This window comes from Mustela nivalis (genome assembly GCF_964662115.1).
Source record: "Mustela nivalis genome assembly, chromosome: 5".
Classification (NCBI taxonomy): domain Eukaryota; kingdom Metazoa; phylum Chordata; class Mammalia; order Carnivora; family Mustelidae; genus Mustela; species Mustela nivalis.
This window is the reverse complement of record NC_139024.1, coordinates 7,520,104-7,540,586: the sequence shown is the minus strand read 5'-3', so window position 1 is coordinate 7,540,586 and position 20,483 is coordinate 7,520,104. Positions and strand designations below refer to the sequence as shown.

At 47.7% G+C, this 20,483-nt stretch overlaps 1 protein-coding gene across 1 annotated transcript in view; it reads left to right on the top strand.

Moving 5' to 3' along the window:
* Positions 1 to 3,989: 3,989 nt before the first annotated feature.
* The window catches only part of SLC22A3 (solute carrier family 22 member 3), an 88,833-nt gene continuing 72,339 nt past the window's right edge, over positions 3,990 to 20,483 (top strand). Inside the window, exon 1 of the mRNA XM_082729504.1 lies at positions 3,990 to 4,510. Within this exon, the coding sequence (XP_082585630.1) occupies positions 4,100 to 4,510 (411 nt within the window). The 5' untranslated portion in view covers positions 3,990 to 4,099. The remainder of the gene's footprint in view (positions 4,511 to 20,483) is intronic.

Below are 20,483 nucleotides of genomic sequence, written 5' to 3'. Positions count from 1 at the left end.
GCTAGTGTAGTAGAACAGAATGAGAATCCAGAAACATGTATGCAGGATTTTCTTTTTTTAAGCAAAGTACAAAAAAAAGGGCCATAAGGAAAATTAATATATTTTATTATATCTGAACTTAAACTATTTGTAGTTAGCAAGACACTATAAACAAAGTTAACAGACTGAGAAGACAGAATCTACACTGTTGGTAAAGGAGTAGAATACACAAATAAACAAAAACTTCCCAAAAGTTCAATAAAAAAAAAATAACTAAGAGAATGCAGGCGGAGGATATGAAGGGGCCTCTCCCAGAAGACGAAACCTGAATGATGAGTAAGCATGACTATATCAGGGACTATATCAGGGACATGCAAATCAGAACAATGAGACTGCGTATTCTACCCAGAGCATCTGCTAGTGGGCTTGAGTTTAACAAAGCCAAACGTCAGCACAGATGTGCACACTGGCAGAATGCATGATGGGACCACCCCTCTGAAAGCAATTTGGCAATGTCCGGTGAAACTCCAAATATGTGCACTCTAGGCCCTGCTAACCTATTTCTAGGCATTTGCCTTCTGTCAATTCTTGCACAAGTACACAAGGGAACTTGCACAACAAGTTCACTGCAGTGTTACTTGTAACTGTGGAAAATTAAAAATGAGCTAGATGTCTCTCAGTTGGGGAAGGATAAATTGTCGTGAGGTCGTTCAAAAGGTTGACCCCATAGCAGATGCCCATAGCAGGTGGAGTAAATGAGCTGGATCCGCGTTTATCGAGGCTGATGGGTCTCAAAACTATAATGTGCTGTGAAGAAGAGAAGTAACAGGAAAAAATAGGGAGTATGGGACCGCTTTCATAAATGTCAGAGCACCCCAAGTACTATGAATTTTTCGCATGGGACACCTGTGTTTTAAAAGGATGAAAACTGGACAAGATGAATATTAACAACTTCATGATAGCTACACCTGGACAAGAGAGGTCTTGTGCCTTTGGGAGTGGAGCTCTGGCCTTCCAGGGCTAAGGGGTTGTACCCACCTGAGGCCCATCTCCGCTCCGTCTCTGCAGTGCACCCCTCCCACTCCCACCCTGGGAGCTGGAACCCCCAAGATTCCCTGTCCAATGGTCCAAGGCCTCTTCCTGGGCCTGGGTAGGACTTTCCCCCTGGCCCGCCTTCTCAAGAAAGGGCCTGGTGTCTGCCTCGGAGGCAGGGGCAAGGAACAGGATCTGAAGGCATCTGAAGGAGACTTCAGCTGTGTCTAGGAATGTTAGTTCTTCATAACCATATACCTAAAACAAACACAACAACATGACCTTGCTAATTCTGGGGGTAGGGTTTGTTTTTTTGTTTTTTGGCTCTTTTTAATAGCTGACTCATATATATCACTTACCATGTTTCAAGTACTATTCTAAGTGATTCACCTTTAAAATTAGATAGTTTATTCCTACTCAGTTTTATGGAAAACAACTAAATGACTTGAGGAGGTCACTCACTGCAAAAGGAAGGGAATCTGGACCCAGTAGGTTTGGCTTCAAATTCCATTATATTAGCTATATTCTAGGTCTACTTGACCATACACTACATTAAAAAAAAAATTAAAATACTCGGACAAATACAACCCAAAGGAAAAGGTAGTGAAATTTTGTGAGAAGGTTCTTAGATGTGTGAAGAGCACAGACGAAGATGGCTTTACCTGGGAAGGAAGGCGGCCGCGGGGGTGGGGTAGGCTTCATGGACCGGCTGCCCCCTTCCACCCCGGCCTTGCTGGGCAGTGGGCAGGGAAGGGCAGGCGAGTGATATGCCAGGAAGAGGGAACTTTGTGTATACAGGGATCAATTGAGGAAAGTTCAAGAAGGATTTGAGGATTAGCAAGTAGCTATGTTTGGCTGCTACAGGAGGGGACCACTGGTGAGGGACATAGGTTGGGACCTTTAAAGGGAGGGTGAGACAGGATTTAACCTGGAAGGCAAGACAGGCTCCGCCAGCTACACCGTGGCCGTGGCCCACAGGCCAGCTGCTGGTGAGGAACCCCTAGGGGCTCTGGCGGGGGACCCTGAGGGGCCCAGTCAAGAAGCAGTCAGGTATGCTCACCTCCAGTGAACCGGGCATTCTTCAGGTGGTGGGAGCATGGAGTGAACAAAACAGAAGTTTCTGCCCTCACGGAAGCTGCATTCTAGTGGAGGAACACAGCTAAGATAAACACGCGGGATCTACAGCAAACAAAGGGATAGGGAAATGCATCTGCGAGACGGAGAAAGCAGGGAAGGGCGCTAGGAAGGACAGCCTGTGCGCGTGTGTTCGTGTCACGCGTGGGGGCGGGCGGTGGAGCCAGCTGAGGTGCCGCTGGAGGAAAAGCCTGCACACTGAGGGGGGCTGCGAGGGTCCGGAGACTCAGAGCCTGGGGCTGGGCCACGGTTATACCACAAGGAAGGGCAGGAGGAAGAGCTCGGTGGGAGGAAGACAGATTGAGTCTGGGGCCCAGGGGGGCAGTTAAAAATCGGGGCCAGAGCCTCGAGCCATCCACCCAAGAGTGACTGCTAACTTGGTGATGGATGGTGATAGATATGCTTTATTTTAGTAGCTAAGATCAAGGAACAAGAGAGCAACAGAAACCGGCAATCAGAGCATCCCCGCTGTGCGCCCCCCATTCTCTCGGGAGTTTTAGTCCACACAGCACCTGTAATGCTAAGGACATCCCTGCGGCCCACATAGAGTTAATTCAGCACAAATAACACCCGAAACAGGTTATAGACTACATGCATGAGACACTTTCCTGGCCCTTTATACATGTTATAATATGTTAATTCATTCCGTTTTTACAGAGACCCAGGAGGGTACTAATTGGCCTCATTTGACAGGTGAGAATGCCCCGCTGGCCAGGGAAGTTGCCCAAGGTCACAGGCTGATGAGGGGATGAAGGAAAGGTTGAAGAGAGCCTCCTGGCTCCAGAGTTCTTGTTCAGGAAGGAGGGAACCTCTCAGCCCTCCAAGAAAAGCAAGCTGAAGGCACAAAGCCTTTTTGAGGATGGGGCGTGGGTCTGGGGAGAAGAGCTAGAGAGATTCTCAGGTGACAAGGGCGAGAGAGGAGGCTGGGCCGGGGCAGGGAGAACACGGTCAGCTCTGCAGCCCGGGGGCAGCCCGCAAGCCGGCCGGCGAAGACCGAGCACCGAGCACCGCGCACAGCAGCGCAAAGGGACGCAAGCAGAGTCCCGGAGGCCGGAGGCCCGTGCGGACGCGCTCTGTGGACCTCTGGGAGCGGATGAAGAAGTGAAAACCAACCCTCAAACCAACCAAACACCCTTTCTGAGCGATTTCAGGCCCGGAAAGTAAGTCTGAAGGTCCCTTGTCACTTTGAATCTGAACGAGAGGCTTAAACTCTAGATTGCCCAGCTGCGTCTTTGAAAAAGTTGGGCGACCTCTTAGATGTGACCAGAATCCACCCCCGCCCCCGGATCCGGCTCCGCAGTGGGTCGCCAAGCGGCCTTTGAGCACTGAGGGCTGGAGGGGGTGTCCCCGGGGCACAGGCGCGGGACCCGGAGCGCACGTCCTTCGTCCCCCGCCCTCCCGTGCGCCCCCCCCCCCGCCCCGCTGCCCTCGAGACCTCCGAGAGGCCGCGACCGAGGAGCCCAGAAAGTCGTGGGTGACCCTGGAACTTTCCGATGGGGCGCGCGACCCGGGGCGGAGCGCAGAGCAGGCTGCTGGCAGGGACCGAATGGAGCTCCGCGCCAGGCCGGAGGCTGTGCCCGTCACTCGCAGTCCCGGGCCGGGTGGCCGGCGCGCGGTGGCGCTGAGCCAGGCCGCGCCGCCCGGGCACCGCCGCGCGCCCACCCCGACCCCGCCGCCGCCGCGTCCCCGGGGAGCGCCGCCCGGGCCGCCGCGGGCGCCCGAGGTCGGGAGGCGGGGGCGGCGGGCGCGAGGGCCCCGGGGGCCGCAGGGCCGGCGACGGCTGGCGCGGCGCCCGGGGCTGTGAGGCGGGAGCGCCGTGCGGAGGGGGGTGCGGGGGGGGGGAGCGGCAGGGGTGAGGCGGCGGCCGGCGGGGCCCGCGCTCACTCGGAGGCCGGGCGGCCGGCGGCAGGACGCGCTCGCGGAGTCGGGACGGCGGCGGCCGGCCGCGCGCACCATGCCGTCCTTCGACGAGGCGCTGCAGAGGGCGGGCGAGTTCGGGCGCTTCCAGCGGCGCGTGTTCCTGCTGCTGTGCCTGACGGGCGTCACCTTCGCCTTCCTCTTCGTCGGCGTGGTCTTCCTGGGCAGCCAGCCCGAGCGCTACTGGTGCCGCGGCCCGAGCGCCGCCGCGCTGGCCGAGCGCTGCGGCTGGAGCCCGGAGGAGGAGTGGAACCGCACGGCGCCCCCCGAGCGCCGCGGCGACGGCGGCTGCCGGCGGTACCTGCTGGAGGCGGCCAACGCCAGCGCCGCGCCCGACGCGCTCAGCTGCGCCGACCCGCTCGCCGCCTTCCCCAACCGCTCGGCGCCGCTCGTGCCGTGCCGGGGCGGCTGGCGGTACGCCCAGACCCACTCCACCATCGTCAGCGAGGTAAGCGGGTGGGCACGGCGGGCCCGCGCGACGCGACGGCGCCCTGCTGCCCCCCGGACGCGGCGAGGACGGGAAGCCGGCCTCCGCGGCCGGCCCGGGGAGGCGGGCACCTGTCGTGGCCTCTGGGGACCGACCGGGGGCATCCCGCTCTCGAAGCGCCGCGCGCGACAGGCCGGGGCAACGTGTCGCTGATTGCCCTCTGCGAGCGAGCGGACCGAGAGATGCTTGGCTTTCGGGTGTGAACCACGGGTGGGGACAGGAGCTAAGGTCGCGGATGCTCCGCACGCACCTCCTCGGGCATCCGAGCGTCCCGTACGACGGACGTTGTCGTCGGGGTGGTTCGTGCAAAAGTGGGAAATTACGGTCCCACTCGCGGTGGAGACCCGCGGCCCCTGGGGCGAGAAACTTGGTTGGGCCGGGCAGGATTGCTCTGTGGTCTTCAGGGGCTAAAGGAAGGGCGGAACGTCAACTGGTTACCCAAAAGATGATCGGAAGTGCACGGGGACAGAGGTCAAGACTCTCCGTGGGCATGATTTTAGCAAAACTGCTCTGGGGCAAAGAGCAACATCTCAGAGAAATTGGGAAAGCTGTGGGTTTCCATGAAGGGTTTTAATTTTAATTTAATTTTTTTCGTGTTAGTAAATTACAGGAAGGCAGCAGAAAGGGCTACAACCTTACAAGGCAGATCCCCCTTTCCAGGGTAGCCGCCTGGCTGTGTTTGGGACGACCGCGCGTTGGTTAGCGGCCGCTCAGCCTTGGCCAAAGCACTGTTGCCACGCTTTGTGCCTTAGCTGTGGGGACTGCCTCCATGGAGGCTGGGTCACAGGAACCAGCCGTTTCTTTGAACTTCATGGGCAATCAGAGATCAATTTAATTTCCTAAAAAAATGATTGAATGCGCTCTGGCAAATTAGGAAAGAAACATTTTTATCTCCAGTTATTGTCATAAACGTTTTTTAAGCACTTCCTTGAATAAGAGGGAAAACTCTAGATATGAAATTAGTGATGCCTCTTCCATCACTGTTCATAGTGACCTCATCTCTCTGGTGTTGGGATTCTAGATCTTTGAGGTCATGCATGTTCTATAGTGCCATGTGTGTATGGTCCTATGCTGAGTGGTGTGGAGATAAAACCTGTGGCCACCCAGCCAGGCAGTGTGTCTGTGTATTCGGGGTACTTTAATTTCTACTTGATCTGTGGGTAATGATGGCAACTGCTTCATAAACTACGTGGGGTTGCTGTTAGAGATTTCATAGATGAAATGGACAGGGTGTGGACTACAGTGGGACCGGGCATTATCCCTAGTACTTCCTCCGAGCTGTTCGATGGCTGCTGGTATCCCATTTAGCATGGCTGCTTAGTCCTTACTTCCCAGGAAAGTTAGAAGATAAGCCTTGGAGAGAGGACACCGGATTTTTGAAGACATTTAAGCCTCAGAGAATAAAATGAGCCCTCAAAGCGAAACGCACATGCGCTCAAGTGGGGTTTCTGTGAGCCAGTGTGATCCCTGGACATCAGAGAAGGGAGACATAGAAATCTGTGAGTTTGTGCCCGGACAGATACTTGTGAAATATTCTGGGGTTCTGGGGTTGTTTCAGGTGACCTGGGGTTATTTCAAAGAGGGACAGGCGATCTTATGAAGGTCAGTGGCTCCCAAAAGGCAATGTGGAAAGTGGAAGGTCAGGAGGCCTGGTGTGGTACTGTCTGCAGCTAGCTGTGTGGCTTGGTTGAGTCACTTAACCTCTCAGGGCTTAGCTTTCTCGTCTGTAAAATGAGAGGCTGGACTAAGCCCTTTATAGTCTTACAGATGCCACCGGTCTTATGGCTGCATGGATGCTCAGGGTGCCCAGAACAACAATGAAAATTTTCAAGGAAAAGTAGAATGGCACTCAGCATGCACTGCTGAAGGCCACCAACAGGTCTTTGAAGTATATTGGAGAGATTTTTTTTTTTTTAATCCCAAATTGGTCACTTTTTCTGGTTTGTTTTTAATGCTTTGATTCTTAGGAGAACCCCCTCCCCCGCCATCCATTCAGGAAATACAACCATTCAGAGCAACTCATTCTCTCTCAGAGTTCTGCCTGGCTCTCACTTCACTGGCTTTGGTTTTGAAGATGGTCCATTTAGTTTTTGTTTTTTCATATTCCATCGGGATTAAAGGAACTTTACTTCTATCTCTGGTTCACACTGTACCCAATGTGTTTCTACAGACTTAAAGATTAAGGTATTAATCATGGAAAGGAGGTGAATTGAAAGAGTTTCGAAGATGGAAGGGCAGACCAGATTCCACAATGTCCCCATATGGCTATTCCACTTCATCCTTGCAGCCGTGGGGGGAGATATCATTGTCCTAGCCTTGTAGAAGAGGTACCTGAGTCAGGAGATGTGGAAGGACCTGCCAGAGTCCCAGACCTTCTAAGTGGCCCAGATGGGTTGAGATCCAAGTGTCATGAGGGTGAATCATTCTCCGTTCCTCTAGGTAGTGCTCAAAACCTTGGGGACGAGTCCACACAAAATAAGCACGCGCACTTTAGAAGCTGCAGGAAATTACTTGGAACCTTCATATTTACTTCTTTCTTCTGGCCAATCTGCCATTGTATTTCATTTCGTAGCAGGAGGAGCACAGTCAGCCATAATCATCCAGACCAGCCAGGAATGTCTCGCTCCTCTTAACATGAACAGTACTGGGTGGGCCTGAAACTCACCCACTGTTTCTCCATCTTACAAAGCGAAATGGCTCCAAGGAATGAAGTCAAAGTCAATGCCTAGTGCAGGGCTGTTTCAGTCCAGCCCCTCTCTTACTCCTCTTGCTCAAGATGAGGCAGTAGATTTTTCACTGATAGGTAACTTCCTCAGGGCGGACTTTCTAATGTTTGCGTCTCAGCCTTGCGTGCTTGTCAGATGCTGGCCGGCGTAGAGCGTGACAGAACGCAGGAAAGTCTGAGCCTCCTCCGCCCACACACTTCACTTCCTTGCCTAGGAGTGAGTCTTTGAAATGGATGTTAGGACTTTTAAATGTCTGCTTGTATGCCATAAATGGAAATTTTTTTTAAAAAGGAGAAAAAGAAGGAAGGAAAGAAAAAGAGCTTCTCCTTAGTGCCTCAGTGAACCTGGGTTCAGAGCACCTTTTAAAAATAGTCTGAATCAGTCTCATTTTTCCTTTCCAGGTCATTTCCCCCCCAGTAAAAGGAACGTCCTTATGAGGGAAGTAGCTGCCACACTGGAGAGAGTGGGGCAGCTTGGCTTTGTAGGGCTTCACGTGTCTCTGCTTTGCTCTAACTCGTCTATCCCACGACACAGGCCAACGCAGTCGGTTAACCCACAGACATCAGAGGCGCCAAGCACCCTCTCTTCCCTGAATGTCAAGCGTGGCAAGTCTCTCCAGGCCCACGTTTTAGTCTGGGCTCAGTCTCTGCTGTGCTCTGGGCACTGGAGAAAGATCTTGCTTCGGCACCGCTTTTATTGCTAGTTATTATGGGGGCCTCCCTCGTTTCTTGCTGAATCAACCAGGACGACATCTGCTTCATCATTACTTCTAAGAGCCACATAGGTCACTGTTCCTTTTTATCTCATTAATTTCTCCTCTTTATTATTTGCTCTTGTTTCCCAGATTGACTTTTGGGATGCTTCTTTCAATGGAAGTTTGATGCATATCTCAGTTATTTTCAGCTTTTCTTCTTTTGTAGCATAAATATTTAAAGCTATAGATCTCCTTCTGTGTACTTTTTTGGCCATACCCGACAAGTTTTGAAATGCAGGTTTCAATTATTATTCTATTCTCGGTATTTGTAATTTCCATTATGTTTTCATCTTTGGCCCGTGATGTTTTTAATCTTTTTTAGTTGTTACCTTGCAGTTTAGCTTTGGTGTGTCAGAGAACATGGTCTGTGTGATGCTGCTTCTTTGGACTTCATTGAAGTTTGCTTTTTGGCCTTTAAGAGGTCAATTTTCATAAATGTTCTGTACATGTTCTAGAAGAATGTGCAGCCCTTAGCTATTGGGGGCAGGGTTTATAGACATCCCATATTTGAAGCTTGTTTCTTGTGCTGTTAAAATATTCTAGATTTTAATTAACTTTCCATTAGCTTGGTCTGTTGAGATTAACAAGTACTGGAATTAGCCATTATGTTGGTGCATCTGTCAGTTCCTCCCTGTATCTCCAGGCTTAAAAAGTTACATACATGGGGCAATTTTATTGGGTGTGTGTATCTACAAATTTAGATTTTGCTTGTAACCTACATAGTGAATTGAACCTTTTGTCAGTGTTTGGAGACCCTGTCTAAAATCTGTGAATTATATTGTCTTGCTGTGTATTTTGTCTCATACTAATGTGGCCACTTCACCTTTCTTTTAGTTAATATTTACCTGTTGGATCTTTTGTTTCCGTTACTTTCAAACTTCCCACGTTCTAAGAGTTTAGATGTATCTCTTATAAAATGCATATAACTTGATTTTGTTTTCAACTGGTACACATAGTCTCTTTACATTTATTTTATTCATTGATATATTTGAGCTTGTTATATTATTTTTCATATTATATAATATATAGAATTTTATATATTATTTGTATGTTTTTCATATTTTCTCATATTTTTCTTATATCATATTATTCTATTATACATATTATTTCTATGCTTTTTTCCTCCCTTTAAAAAATGATTTTTCAATTTGTTTTTCTTATTCTATTTTGTTCCTTCCTTTACTTATTTGGAATTTAGATCCTTTATTTCAGCTCTTTTACTTGACATTTTACTATGCTTACTTAATAGCACCTAAATTTAATACTGCAATCTTCTCAACAATTTAGGAAGTTTCAACACTTTCACTCAGTCTCTCACCTCGTGTATCACAGGTGTTTGTAGCCAATATCCTAGGTCTTTCTTTTTAGTCTTAATTTATGGGCTCTGTGTAGATCACACATGCTTGGGTTTACACTGCTCATCATTTCATACAATATCTCCATTTCCCCCTTCCTTTTGATATAAATCTTTAAAATTTTTCTTTAGTGCATATCTCTAGGTGGTCCATGTTCTCAGTTTTTGTTTATATGGGAATGTCTTTGTTTCCTCATTCTTAAAAAAAAAAAAAAGTAGGTAATCTCTACCCCAACATGGGGCTCGAACACACAACCCAGAGATCAAGAGTCACATGTTCCACTGACCAAGCCGGCCATTATTCACCATTATTCTTGAAAGACTGGTTTTGCTAGGAAAATAATTCCATGTTGCCACCTGTTTTCCCTCAGCCCTGTGAAGATGTTAGTTCTGTCTTACAGCTTTCATTTTGCTTTGGAAAAATCTGCTGTCAGTCTCACTGTCCTTTTTGCTAAGGTTGTATTTAAGTGGGTATTTCTTTTATTTGCCCAGATTGGTGCATATTGCCCTAAAAGGCATCTGGCACATAATAGACATCCAAAAGATAGTCACTGGATGAACCAATTGTTGTATTACCTGTAACTGAATTTTGGGAAATTCTCAGCCAGTGTCTCTTCTGTGTTCCCTTTTCCTGTTCTCTTCTTTCCTTAATTAGACATAAGTTGGACCTTCTTTAGCTATCCTTCATGACATAATAGACATCCAAAAGATAGTCACTGGATGAACCAATTGTTGTATTACCTGTAACTGAATTTTGGGAAATTCTCAGCCAGTGTCTCTTCTGTGTTCCCTTTTCCTGTTCTCTTCTTTCCTTAATTAGACATAAGTTGGACCTTCTTTAGCTATCCTTCATGACTCTTAATGTTTCCCTCATATTTTCCACTTCCTTATCTATATATATCATTGAGATGTTTTTTCAGACCTACCTTCTAGAATACTGCCTTCATATTCAGCAGTATCAGCTCTGCTATTTAATTCACCCACTCAACTTTGTAGTTCAACAATTATCTTTCTCATTTGTTGAAGTTATATTTGTAATCTATCAAATATGCCTAGCCATTTATTGGTAGTCTCTTATTTCTTGCCCATTTTTCAATTTCTTTAAGTGTTTTATACATGATTACTCTAAAGTTTGTATCTGGTACTTATACTACTTGAAACCCTTGGGGTTCTAAATCTTTCATTTGCTGTTTGTCATGTGTTTTATGATTGGTGTTTGTTGATTGTAAGCTCTCAGGTGGTTGATCTCTTTGGGAAACCTGAGAGGATTTTCCTGTGGGGGAAAGGAGCTGGGGGGCAGTACTGATCTGGAATCATTTTCTCCCTTCCAGACTTCCTGGGTGAGTTTACAACAGCTGAATCTATCACTGTTGTTTGTTTATTTTTATCAGAGGTGTGTGGTTTTCCCCCACTTCCTGAAACACCAGTAATTCAACACAAATTATATTTTATGCTGAACCTTATTTTTCATCACCAGTGAGGTGAGGTGATAGGTGTAGTGAATGGATACCTTCTGAGTGACTATAAATCAAGGCAGAATGGGCACTGACCTTGACCTCAACCTCAGAGGACAAGGAGGAATGGGAGAGGAATATATGAGGAACAGGATGTTTCATTCTCTCCCTCTCTTGTCTTCATTATCATTTTCCCTGTAGCCATTTATTAAATGCCCTCTGGAGCACTGGTTGGTGTGTATTCCTGGCACCCACCCACAGAGAGTTGGAATCAAAAGATTGAGGTGGGGTCAGGGCATCTTCATTTTTCACAGGCATACAAAGCCCATGCAGGTGGTCCATGGGAACTCGTGGAGATGCACTGGGTGTTTCTTTATGAGGAGTGTGATGAGAATGCTGTGAGTGGAACTGCTTTATGTGTGACTGAAACAAGTGCTGGTTCCCCTGAACTCACTCTGTAGGCTTTGGGACAGAAGCATCGTCTCTTTACCTGAAGGCAGGAGCCCCAGATTTTATCTGGTGAAATGCTGCCATTCACCTACAGAAAGCTTGAAGCTATCTGTAGATAGCTTCAAGACCAGAAGTCATGTGCAGAAGTACTGGTTTCTGTTAACATGTACAGACTCTTGAGCTGGGTAGGGGTAATGGCCAGAGAGGGAGGAAGTGGTGTGGGGGCTATAGTTTGCTGAACTCAAATCTATCAGAGACGGGCTGGCCAGATGTGGCTGACCATAAAGTCCTGTAATTGATGAGAGTAGGGTGCCCACAGCTGAACCATACTCCCGGCGAGTTTTGGCACACTGTAGAGTGGAGCTTTTCACAGAGGCAGGGGCACAACTAAGTGGGATATCTAACAGATAAGACATTGATATATGTCTATATGTTTTGATGTATCTTTGGGATTCAGTAGATCTGGCCCTAAATGTCAGCTCCTCTGTATTTCAACTTCAAGGGCAAGTCACAGAACCTGCCTCAGCCTTGGTGTCCTCAGCTCTAGAACGGAAGTCATAACACCTACCACAGTGCTTGGTCTGACATCTACATCAGAGTGCCTGTCATTGTGCCTGGCCAGAAGTCATGTGCAGAAGTACTGGTTTCTGTTAACATGTACAGACTCTTGAGCTGGGTAGGGGTAATGGGGAGAGAGGGAGGAAGTGGTGTGTCAGATCTGACCCTGGGGCTATAGTTTGCTGAACTCAAATCTAGCAAAATTAACTTGCCTTAAATATTTAAACAAAACAAAACACATCTCTTGGACACTAATTTGCCCTTAGTGCAGAGAATACCCTGCATTTTACCTTCCTGACCCAGAACCAGGTCGTATTTCCCAGCTTCTCTTGCCGCTGGTGGGTCATGAGGCAGAGTCCTGGTCAGTGAAGTTGGGAGAAGTAATATGGGGCACTGTCAGGCTTGCAGCCAGACAGCCTTCCTTCTGGTAATCCCACTCTCTACCTTGCTTCCTTCACCTGCGAGCAGAAAATGCTGAAGCCCTCAGATGTGGTGGAGTCCTTAGATAGAAGGAGATCCGTTCCTGACAGCCTGTGGGGAGGGGAGTCCCGGTCCTCCTCCCCTCCAGCTCGCCTGCATGGGGACGGGAAATTAATGAGAAGTAAACTTTCTTGTATTAAACCACTGAGATTTGGGGTTGTTTGCTGCAACTCTTAGAGTGAGCCTACTCTGACTAATACAACATTTGGGTATATTTCCTGTAGGCTGCATGCACCTGATTAAATGGTATGGAAGCTTGTTCCTTCAAGACAATGCTCCCCTTGGTCTGGTCACGGGGCCACCTTGTCCTGGTCCATGGGCGTCTATGGCCCGACAGGCCCCTGGCCTCTTCAATGCCCAGTCCTCCAGCCCCTCTGGGACATGTCCAGCTGCTCTCCCCAGGCTTTGGAACATGCTGTTTCCTTTTCTCAAAATACCTTGTTTCTTTCTCCATATGACCATTCCATTTTTTTTTAAGCTTCTTAAAAATATATTTTTAGAGAGAGAGAGCAAGCAGGGGGAGGAGAAGAGGGGGTGAGCGGGGGAGGGGAAAGAATCTTGAACAGACTCTGTATTGAGTGCAGAGCCTGATGCAGGACTCGATCTCACAGCCCTGAGATCATGACCTGGGTCAAAACCAAGAGTCAGACACGTAACTGACTGAGCTGCCCAGGTGCCCCATGACCATTCCATTATGCAGCTAGGAGTTACCTGTTCTAGAAGTACCTTCATAATTTCTACCCGCCCCCTGCAACCCTCCCCAGACACCTGCTGATTGTGTTCATCATGACCTCCCTTGTCCAACTGCAGGTTTCTTGAGGGTGGAGACCATGTTCAGTAAGTATTTGTGATGAAATTACATGGTGTGTAACAATTTTTTGTGGGTCAGTTAGTGAGTCAGTGTGAAAAGGGTTAGGTGACAAATTTGACCCCTTTTATAACGTTGGTTAAGCCAACCCTGAAATTGTTTAATCTTCATAGATTAAAATAAGCTCTTCTCCCCAACAGGGCTGCTCCTTGTTCTTTCTCTTTTACAGTACTTCTATGTTTTGATTTAGAGAAAATGGACATTTTAACAACTTTGATATATTGAATGTGATATATTTGATATCATTTGAATTGAAATATTGCTGCATTTTCTTAGGCATAATTCAGTTTCTCTCAGCAGTGTTTTGTTTTTCAGTGAGGATCTTACACAAATTTCACTACTTTTATTCCCAAGTGTTTGCTGTTTCATGAATAGCATTGTACATACGGGCTTCCCCTCACACCCGTGATTTCTGGCAAATCCTCAGGGGCTACGGCCCTGTAGAAACTGCCTCTTCCCCCCAACCCCCACCCAGAGCAGAGGGGCAGCAGACCATACCCCTGCCCCTGTCTCTTGTCCCCAGAATCCTAGTTTGGGGGATGTGACCTGGAACACAGAGGGAACCAGGGACTAGAACTGCTGGCTCTTTGGGGCCCTAATTGTTATGTGCTGACGTTCACTGTGCAGAAAAGGCTATGTGTTCAGCTGTCCCGGCACTTTTTGGCACATCTGTGTCTTCAACCTAGCCACACTCCAGAAGCCTCTGGGTACAGGCACAGGGCCCGGGTCAGCAAGGGGCATACAGGGGCCTGGCTCTCAACAGTTCAGAGACCAGGTGCTAAGCCCTCCAAAGCTGGCGGGGGGGGGGGGGTGGGGGAGGCGGGCAGACACTGCTTACCTCTCAGAACAAAGTAAAACCTTTCTAACACTCTTCCTCCTTTTTTCCTTTGTTGACTTGTAGCCAAGGAAGGACGTTTATTTCTCCTCTAGGAGGAAAAGGCAAAGTTCCTTAAGGTTCCTGATGGAGCTTTCTGAAACGACAGATGTGGTCCGTGCCATGGTGTCTGGCTGAGGAATCAGTAACATGGGTTTTCAGGGACTGGTCTGTGTTTGGAATAAAACAAAGCAATTTGGGGGCTGGCACTTGTGCGGTATCAAGAGGAGCATTGTGGGATGCAGTTTAAGGGCCAGTAAGGCGAATGAGAGACATGATTTTCACAAATTCTTGCATGAAATTCTGCAGGTAGTGGGGGTCCTGTGAAGCACATCATTCGAAGTGTAAGATTGATTCAGTAATATAGCTTCAAAAACTGTGTTTAGGGGAAATTAAAAATGAATGTCAGGGAATAAGCATAATGATTATTGTTGGATATTTTTAAAAGCTTGGACCAAGGCCTCTGATTACTCATTGAAGCTGATCCAAGACTCAGAGCCCCATCTCGGTTTACTGTGGGCTACTAGGGACAGTGGGCAACATCAGCAGGACCTCTGCTTCCTCTTCAGAGGAAAGCAGTCAACTGCCAACAGATTTCCAAGATTCCTCTGTCCTGGTTACTCTAAAACCAAATTCACTTTTGGGTTCCTGATGTATTTAATTCCCGAGCTCACAGTTGTCACATTCACACAAGAGTGGGAACATGTCTTGGAATGAAGCTCACTTAAAGCCTAGAGGTGTTAGTTTCTGGAAATCAGGATGGATCCCCCCCCCCCCAGGGCACCTTTCTTCCTGGTGGGCACGGTGTGGCGTGAGTGATGTCTGCAAGGAGCAGAGGGGCTGCGGGGGATGTGTGTCCCTTCCCTCTGAACCAGGTGCCCGTCCTGCCTTCTTTCGCTTTGACTTTAGTCCCTGGGGCCTCGGGGGGAATCTGAGGGGGGCATACCATGGGCCACCCACACACTGAAAATGCCCACGGGAGGTAAGTTGGACTTCAGAAACGTAGGTGATTAGGATGCTGTCAGATCCTGTCTCAGGAGGCAAGTGACTCCTTGTAGGATTGCTGTAAGGCAGGAGCAGGGGAGATAACCAAGTGACAGGTGCGTCTCTGGCTTTCCATTTTAACAGCGATCCCTGGGGTCAGAAGTGGGGACAGTAATATGGAAAAATGAACCGGAGTTTCACCAGCCTGTCCAGACTCACAGCCTTTGGCCTCAATTATCTGATCATTAACACTCAGCCATTAAAACTTAACACTGAAAGCTCAACATGTTAAAACATTTAAGTATTTTAGAGAAATTCTGCCAAGGTTTAGGGGGGAATATAACATTTCTTTTCTGGGTTTTGTTTACTTATGTTGTTCTTATTTGTAATAAAAGCTAAAAATAAGAGTGGGAGTCTGTGTTTTCTAGAAAATAGTTATGAGACAGCTTCGGAGGTTTCAGAGAACATGAGTGTTTGATGCACACGCCCTCCCGGGTACAGAACATGAATGTTTGATGCACACGCCCTCCCGGGTACAGGTGACAGGAAACCAGCACTCTCTCTCTCCACCCAAAGGATCGGGGAGTTTTCTCTTGTTGGGGTGCTGTCAGTCATTTTCGCAGTTCTGTTTTGAGATAGAATTGTTAATTTTTCTTGACTTCATAATGCAGAAATAAGAGTTTCACCTCTAAGATTTAAATGAGCATCTCATAGTATGGGATGCTGTGTTATTTTCTATGGAATCAAAGTGTATTTTATGGCTGCTTGCATAACACAGAGGCAGGTTTTTGAAAAACGGTGGTTTTCTATGAAATGCCATCAATCCAGTTATGCCCGGCTTGAGAGGCCCAAGTAAGGTCTCTCTAGAAGTTAGAGGAAGCTAAGGCCTTGGCAGGTGAGGATGGGAAAGAGATTACTAGCCCTGATTCTTAGGCAGTAGGACCCACGAGGCTGTTGGGTATTAACAAAATCTGAAGCCTCTGAAAGTTTTTGCTGGGGGTGTTGTTGCGATTCTGGAATCACAGGCCACCTCCTCATGAGCTAAGGAGGCCGAGGGTAGTGCAGCCCTCCCCAGAGAAGACAGGATATCCGTGATGTGCTTGGGTACCTGGACAGTGCGTCCCTAAAGCCACCCAGACCCCCTCCCAGGAGCGGGATGGAGGCTCCCCCAGGAGCACAGCTCCTGTCTTACGTGTCCTCCTCATCCTCTCCGCTTGACAGTGTCTCATGTCTCAGACGCCTTTCTCAGTTGTTGCTTAGGTCCCACGTACGCACAGGGCGGCTCTGATTTCACGGGGCTTCTGCCAACTGGACGCGTTGCGCTGCCCACGGCACAAGACGAAAGACAGCGTGTGTGTCTCCACTCCCCGGGAGGGACGCCATAAGCCAAAGCCTCGGAGACACAAACAGAAGGGATGGGTGCCAGGACCTCCTCTTCCGAAGATGGATTGTAGTACATTTAGGGGAATTGAAAGAGTGTGGGAGCAAACAGTGTGTGCATTTACTAAGGATGATTTTCTAGAATCAGTGTTTTATAGACATCTATTGAGAAATTAGTTCCCTTTCCTTGTTCTCAAATGAGTGTTTTCAAAACAAACGCTCATATGGAAGTCATGGGGATAATTAAAAATATTAACTATCCAGGGTAGAGGAGAAAATTATGTTGAAACGAAAATTAATGTGGCCTCAACTTTTAAAAAGTCAAAGAAAGAAAGAAATTTTGGAATTCCTGTAGAATAAAAGAACTTGTTCCAAGATTCTACCCCACAGAAGTTCTTTGTGTCCTGGTAACTTTGTAATGAGGTGATAGATTGATCTGGGGCCTCCTTTTCTTGGTCACGCAGCATCCTAATAGGATTTCTGTGACCCCTATCCGGTATGTATGTGTATAAGGCACACGCAGAAGAATTTTGATTTTAAACGAAACCAAGTGAAATGTGTTATCAAACCACATGGGATTGCCTTCTTATTTACTGCTGTATAAATGCTTAGATATGACCATTTATGGTTGCAAAATTCTATGAAGAAATGATCACATTCTAGATCTGAATGGGCTTAGTGAGGCCTATCTCGAAGGCATATGAGTGGGTGAGAACATCGCCTTGCTGGTTGTGTGAAGATGGGCAGGTTGCTGTTAGAGATGTTGCCAAGCTCAGATTCCTACAAAAGGGAATCCTAGCTGCTGTGTGCCATTGATGGGAGGCTTATACACTTCATGCGGGCACAGCGCTTGTCCCCTTGTCAGCCCCTCCTTCCCAAGCGCTGAGTGACCAGTTGTTGATGAAGATACTTAGGAAACTGACGCAGAGACACAGCTTGGGTCTGGGAATTAGAGGGGACAACATACGTGTAGGTCCAAGGAAGCTTTTGTTGGGCAGGCCACCAAGATTCCAGCCCTGAGAGACATGGCAGGGATCCACTGTCTGGAGCTGCTACAGCGGGGACTTAGTAATAAAGACCAAGGAAAGATCCCGGGTGCAAGGTCAGAGCTACCAGCTTGGGCAAAACTTCCCAGGGCTCCTTGTTCCCGTCTTGACCTGGAATTGACACTCTCCGCCCCCGTCTCGGTGGCTCAGGGGGCTACTCAAGGTCGTGTGCTTAGGGAAGGCCCTGAGCCTACATCATCCCCGACTTCTCACTCTTTGTCGCTAAATTGACCCCCAAGTCCTGAGTGTGCCTGGTCTGGGCCAGGGTTGCGGGACCCAGAGTGACTCAGTCTCCACGGGCTGCTGCAGACAGAGTGGAGAACTGCTGGGCTGGGGTCTTGAACTTCCCTAAAACAGGGCACGGGCCGAAAACCTGGCAGTATCCAAGGCTGGTTTAACGTGCATTTTTTGTAAAAGACCTTTCCCGATTGAGGTTGTAGCTGTTTTATGTGTTGCTGTTTGTGGGTAGGAGGCGTTGTTGGAGGCAAGTGACGGCTTGAGCTGTGTTGTCGGAACTGGTGTGTTCTGTGTCCCCACAGGGCAGGTTGCTGCCCAGGGAGCGTCTCTGGTGAGTGTAGGCAGATAGTCAGAGGCACCCACTGCAGCCCTCCGGCCCCAGGCTAGAAAGTGCTTCTTCTCTGGTTCTCTGGCTGGGTGGGATGGTAGCCTGGCACCTGGGATGTCCACAGCAGCCAGTTCCCTAGGTCCCATATAGCTCTGGGGGGAGAGGAAGGTCACTGTGCATGGTCACTCAGAGCCGTGCACTCAACTCTGCCGACTGCCACCTCCCCTGGCCCTATTTCGAGTGAGGGGTTTTGAGAAGAACTGAAGCATCATCATAACATGAAGCCTTCTCCGTCACATGCTGCCCTTTGTAAGTACCAGAAATCCTTCACTAAATATGCACAGTAAAGGTTCCCTAAGAGGATTGTGTTGGAATGCACCAGTGCGGGTCATGCTTATTTTCCCGGCAGGTCAATAAGACAAATTTGCTTCGGAGTGCCTGGGTGGCTAAGTCGGTTGGGCATCTGCCTTCAGCTCAGGTCATGATCCCAGGGTCCTGGGATCAAGCCAGTGTCGGGCTGCTTGCTCAGTGGGGAGCCTGCTTCTCCTCCTCCCTCTGCTGCTCCCCCTGCTGTGTTCTCTCTCTCTCTCTGTCAAATAAATAAATAAAATCTAAAAAAAAAAAAAATGAAAGAAAGAAAGATTTTTGGGCAGTTTTCAGTTGCTGTCTCGTGTCACAGTTTGCTTGTCCTGTCGTGAGAAAGTGGCCTCAGAGAGAAAAGACCGAAGGAGTAATCCCCAACCTCCTGCCGACTATGAAAAGAGCACACGACCATGGTGGGGGGCAGTAATCATAAATACTGGGATTCGGGTTGGGGTTGAGGTGAATTTGGACTAAATTGCTTTATATATTAAGCAATCTAGTCTCTTGACATTGAATAGACACTAAAATCTAATCCATGAAAGTAGCGTAATTCCCAATAGGGACACAAAACCATACTGTAATCTACTACATATAACCTTATAGTTATTAATGCACTTTCCTGCTTGGAATTTTTTTTCTTATTTAATTACCAAAAACATTAAAACATAGTAAATAGCCGACTCACTTCATCCTCATGCACCTTCCTTTGTAGGGAAGGAAAATAGGATACAGGAAGATTAAGTAACTTGTCTCATATATGGAGCTCTAGAAGGGAGAATTAGAAAAGATATTTTTGATGTCTGAACCGACAAGAGATTCACTGATGTCTCTAGAATATAAAAAGGACTTCTATAAATCAATAAGAAAGAGGTAACAAGTCTTATAGAAGAACTGACAAAGGATATGGACAGTTTTCATGAACGTAGATCGTGAAGGCCCTTAAGCATAAGAAGCAATGCAGATCCATTCATGATCAGAGAAACAAAAATGCAAACAAGACAGTGCTTTACATGCATTAGGCCTGTTAGAAACTACAGAGCCCAGCGATGCCAAGTGTTACAGGGTAACTGCTAGAGGACTTGTGCAGCTACTTTCCACAATAGTCCTGAACTACTGATGCCAGTCAGGTGTCCCCATATGTGTACTGTTATCCTGTAATTCCACTCCTGTGCAAAAGCCCCAAAGGAAATTCTCAAACCCACCCATCCGTTCGTCCATCCATCTGTCCGTCCATCTATCAGGAGTCAGACATGTTCTTTGCAGCATTACTTGGGTGACAGAGAGTTGGAAATGATCTGGGAGAGAGGGAATGTCAAATGCAGTGGATACACCCCATGCAGTAGGCAGAAATGATGGGTTAGATGTTCACATAGCATCACGGATGGCCTGTAATGCATAGGGCAGAATAAAAAGTAAGAAATAGAGTGAGGTATAGGATACAATATCATTTACATAAAACTGAAAGTGTATGCGTATAAAACAGGATCGATTCTACAAGAAGACAAGCAAAAGATACACCTTAACACATCAGGATGATTGCTTCGTGGGGATGGAATGGAACTAGGAATAGCAATAAAATGGAATCAATCTATAAAATAAGATAGGGGTCTTCTATAACCAGTGACTAAAATACCTTATGATCAACTCAACCTTCTTCCCTTAAGACTATTTTTGTGTGTGTATTATGTTAGTCGTCATAAAATACATCATTAGTTTTTGATGCAGTGTTCCATGATTCATTGTTTCTGCACAATGGTCCGTGCTCCGTGCAATCCGTGCCCTCCTTGATACCCACCACCAAGCTCACCCATCCTCCTGCCCCTCTCCCCTCCCAAACCCCCAGTTTGTTTCCAAGTCCACAGTCTAACATGGTTCATCTCCCCCTCTGATTTCCTCCCCTTCGTTTTCCCTTTCCTTCTCCAAATGTCCTCTGTGCTATTCCTTATGTTCCACAAATAAGTGAAACCATATGGTAATTGACTTTCTCTACTTGACTTATTTCACTCAGTATAATCTCTTCCAGTCCCATCCATGTTGATACAAAAGTGGGGTATTCATCCTTTTTGATGGACCACATC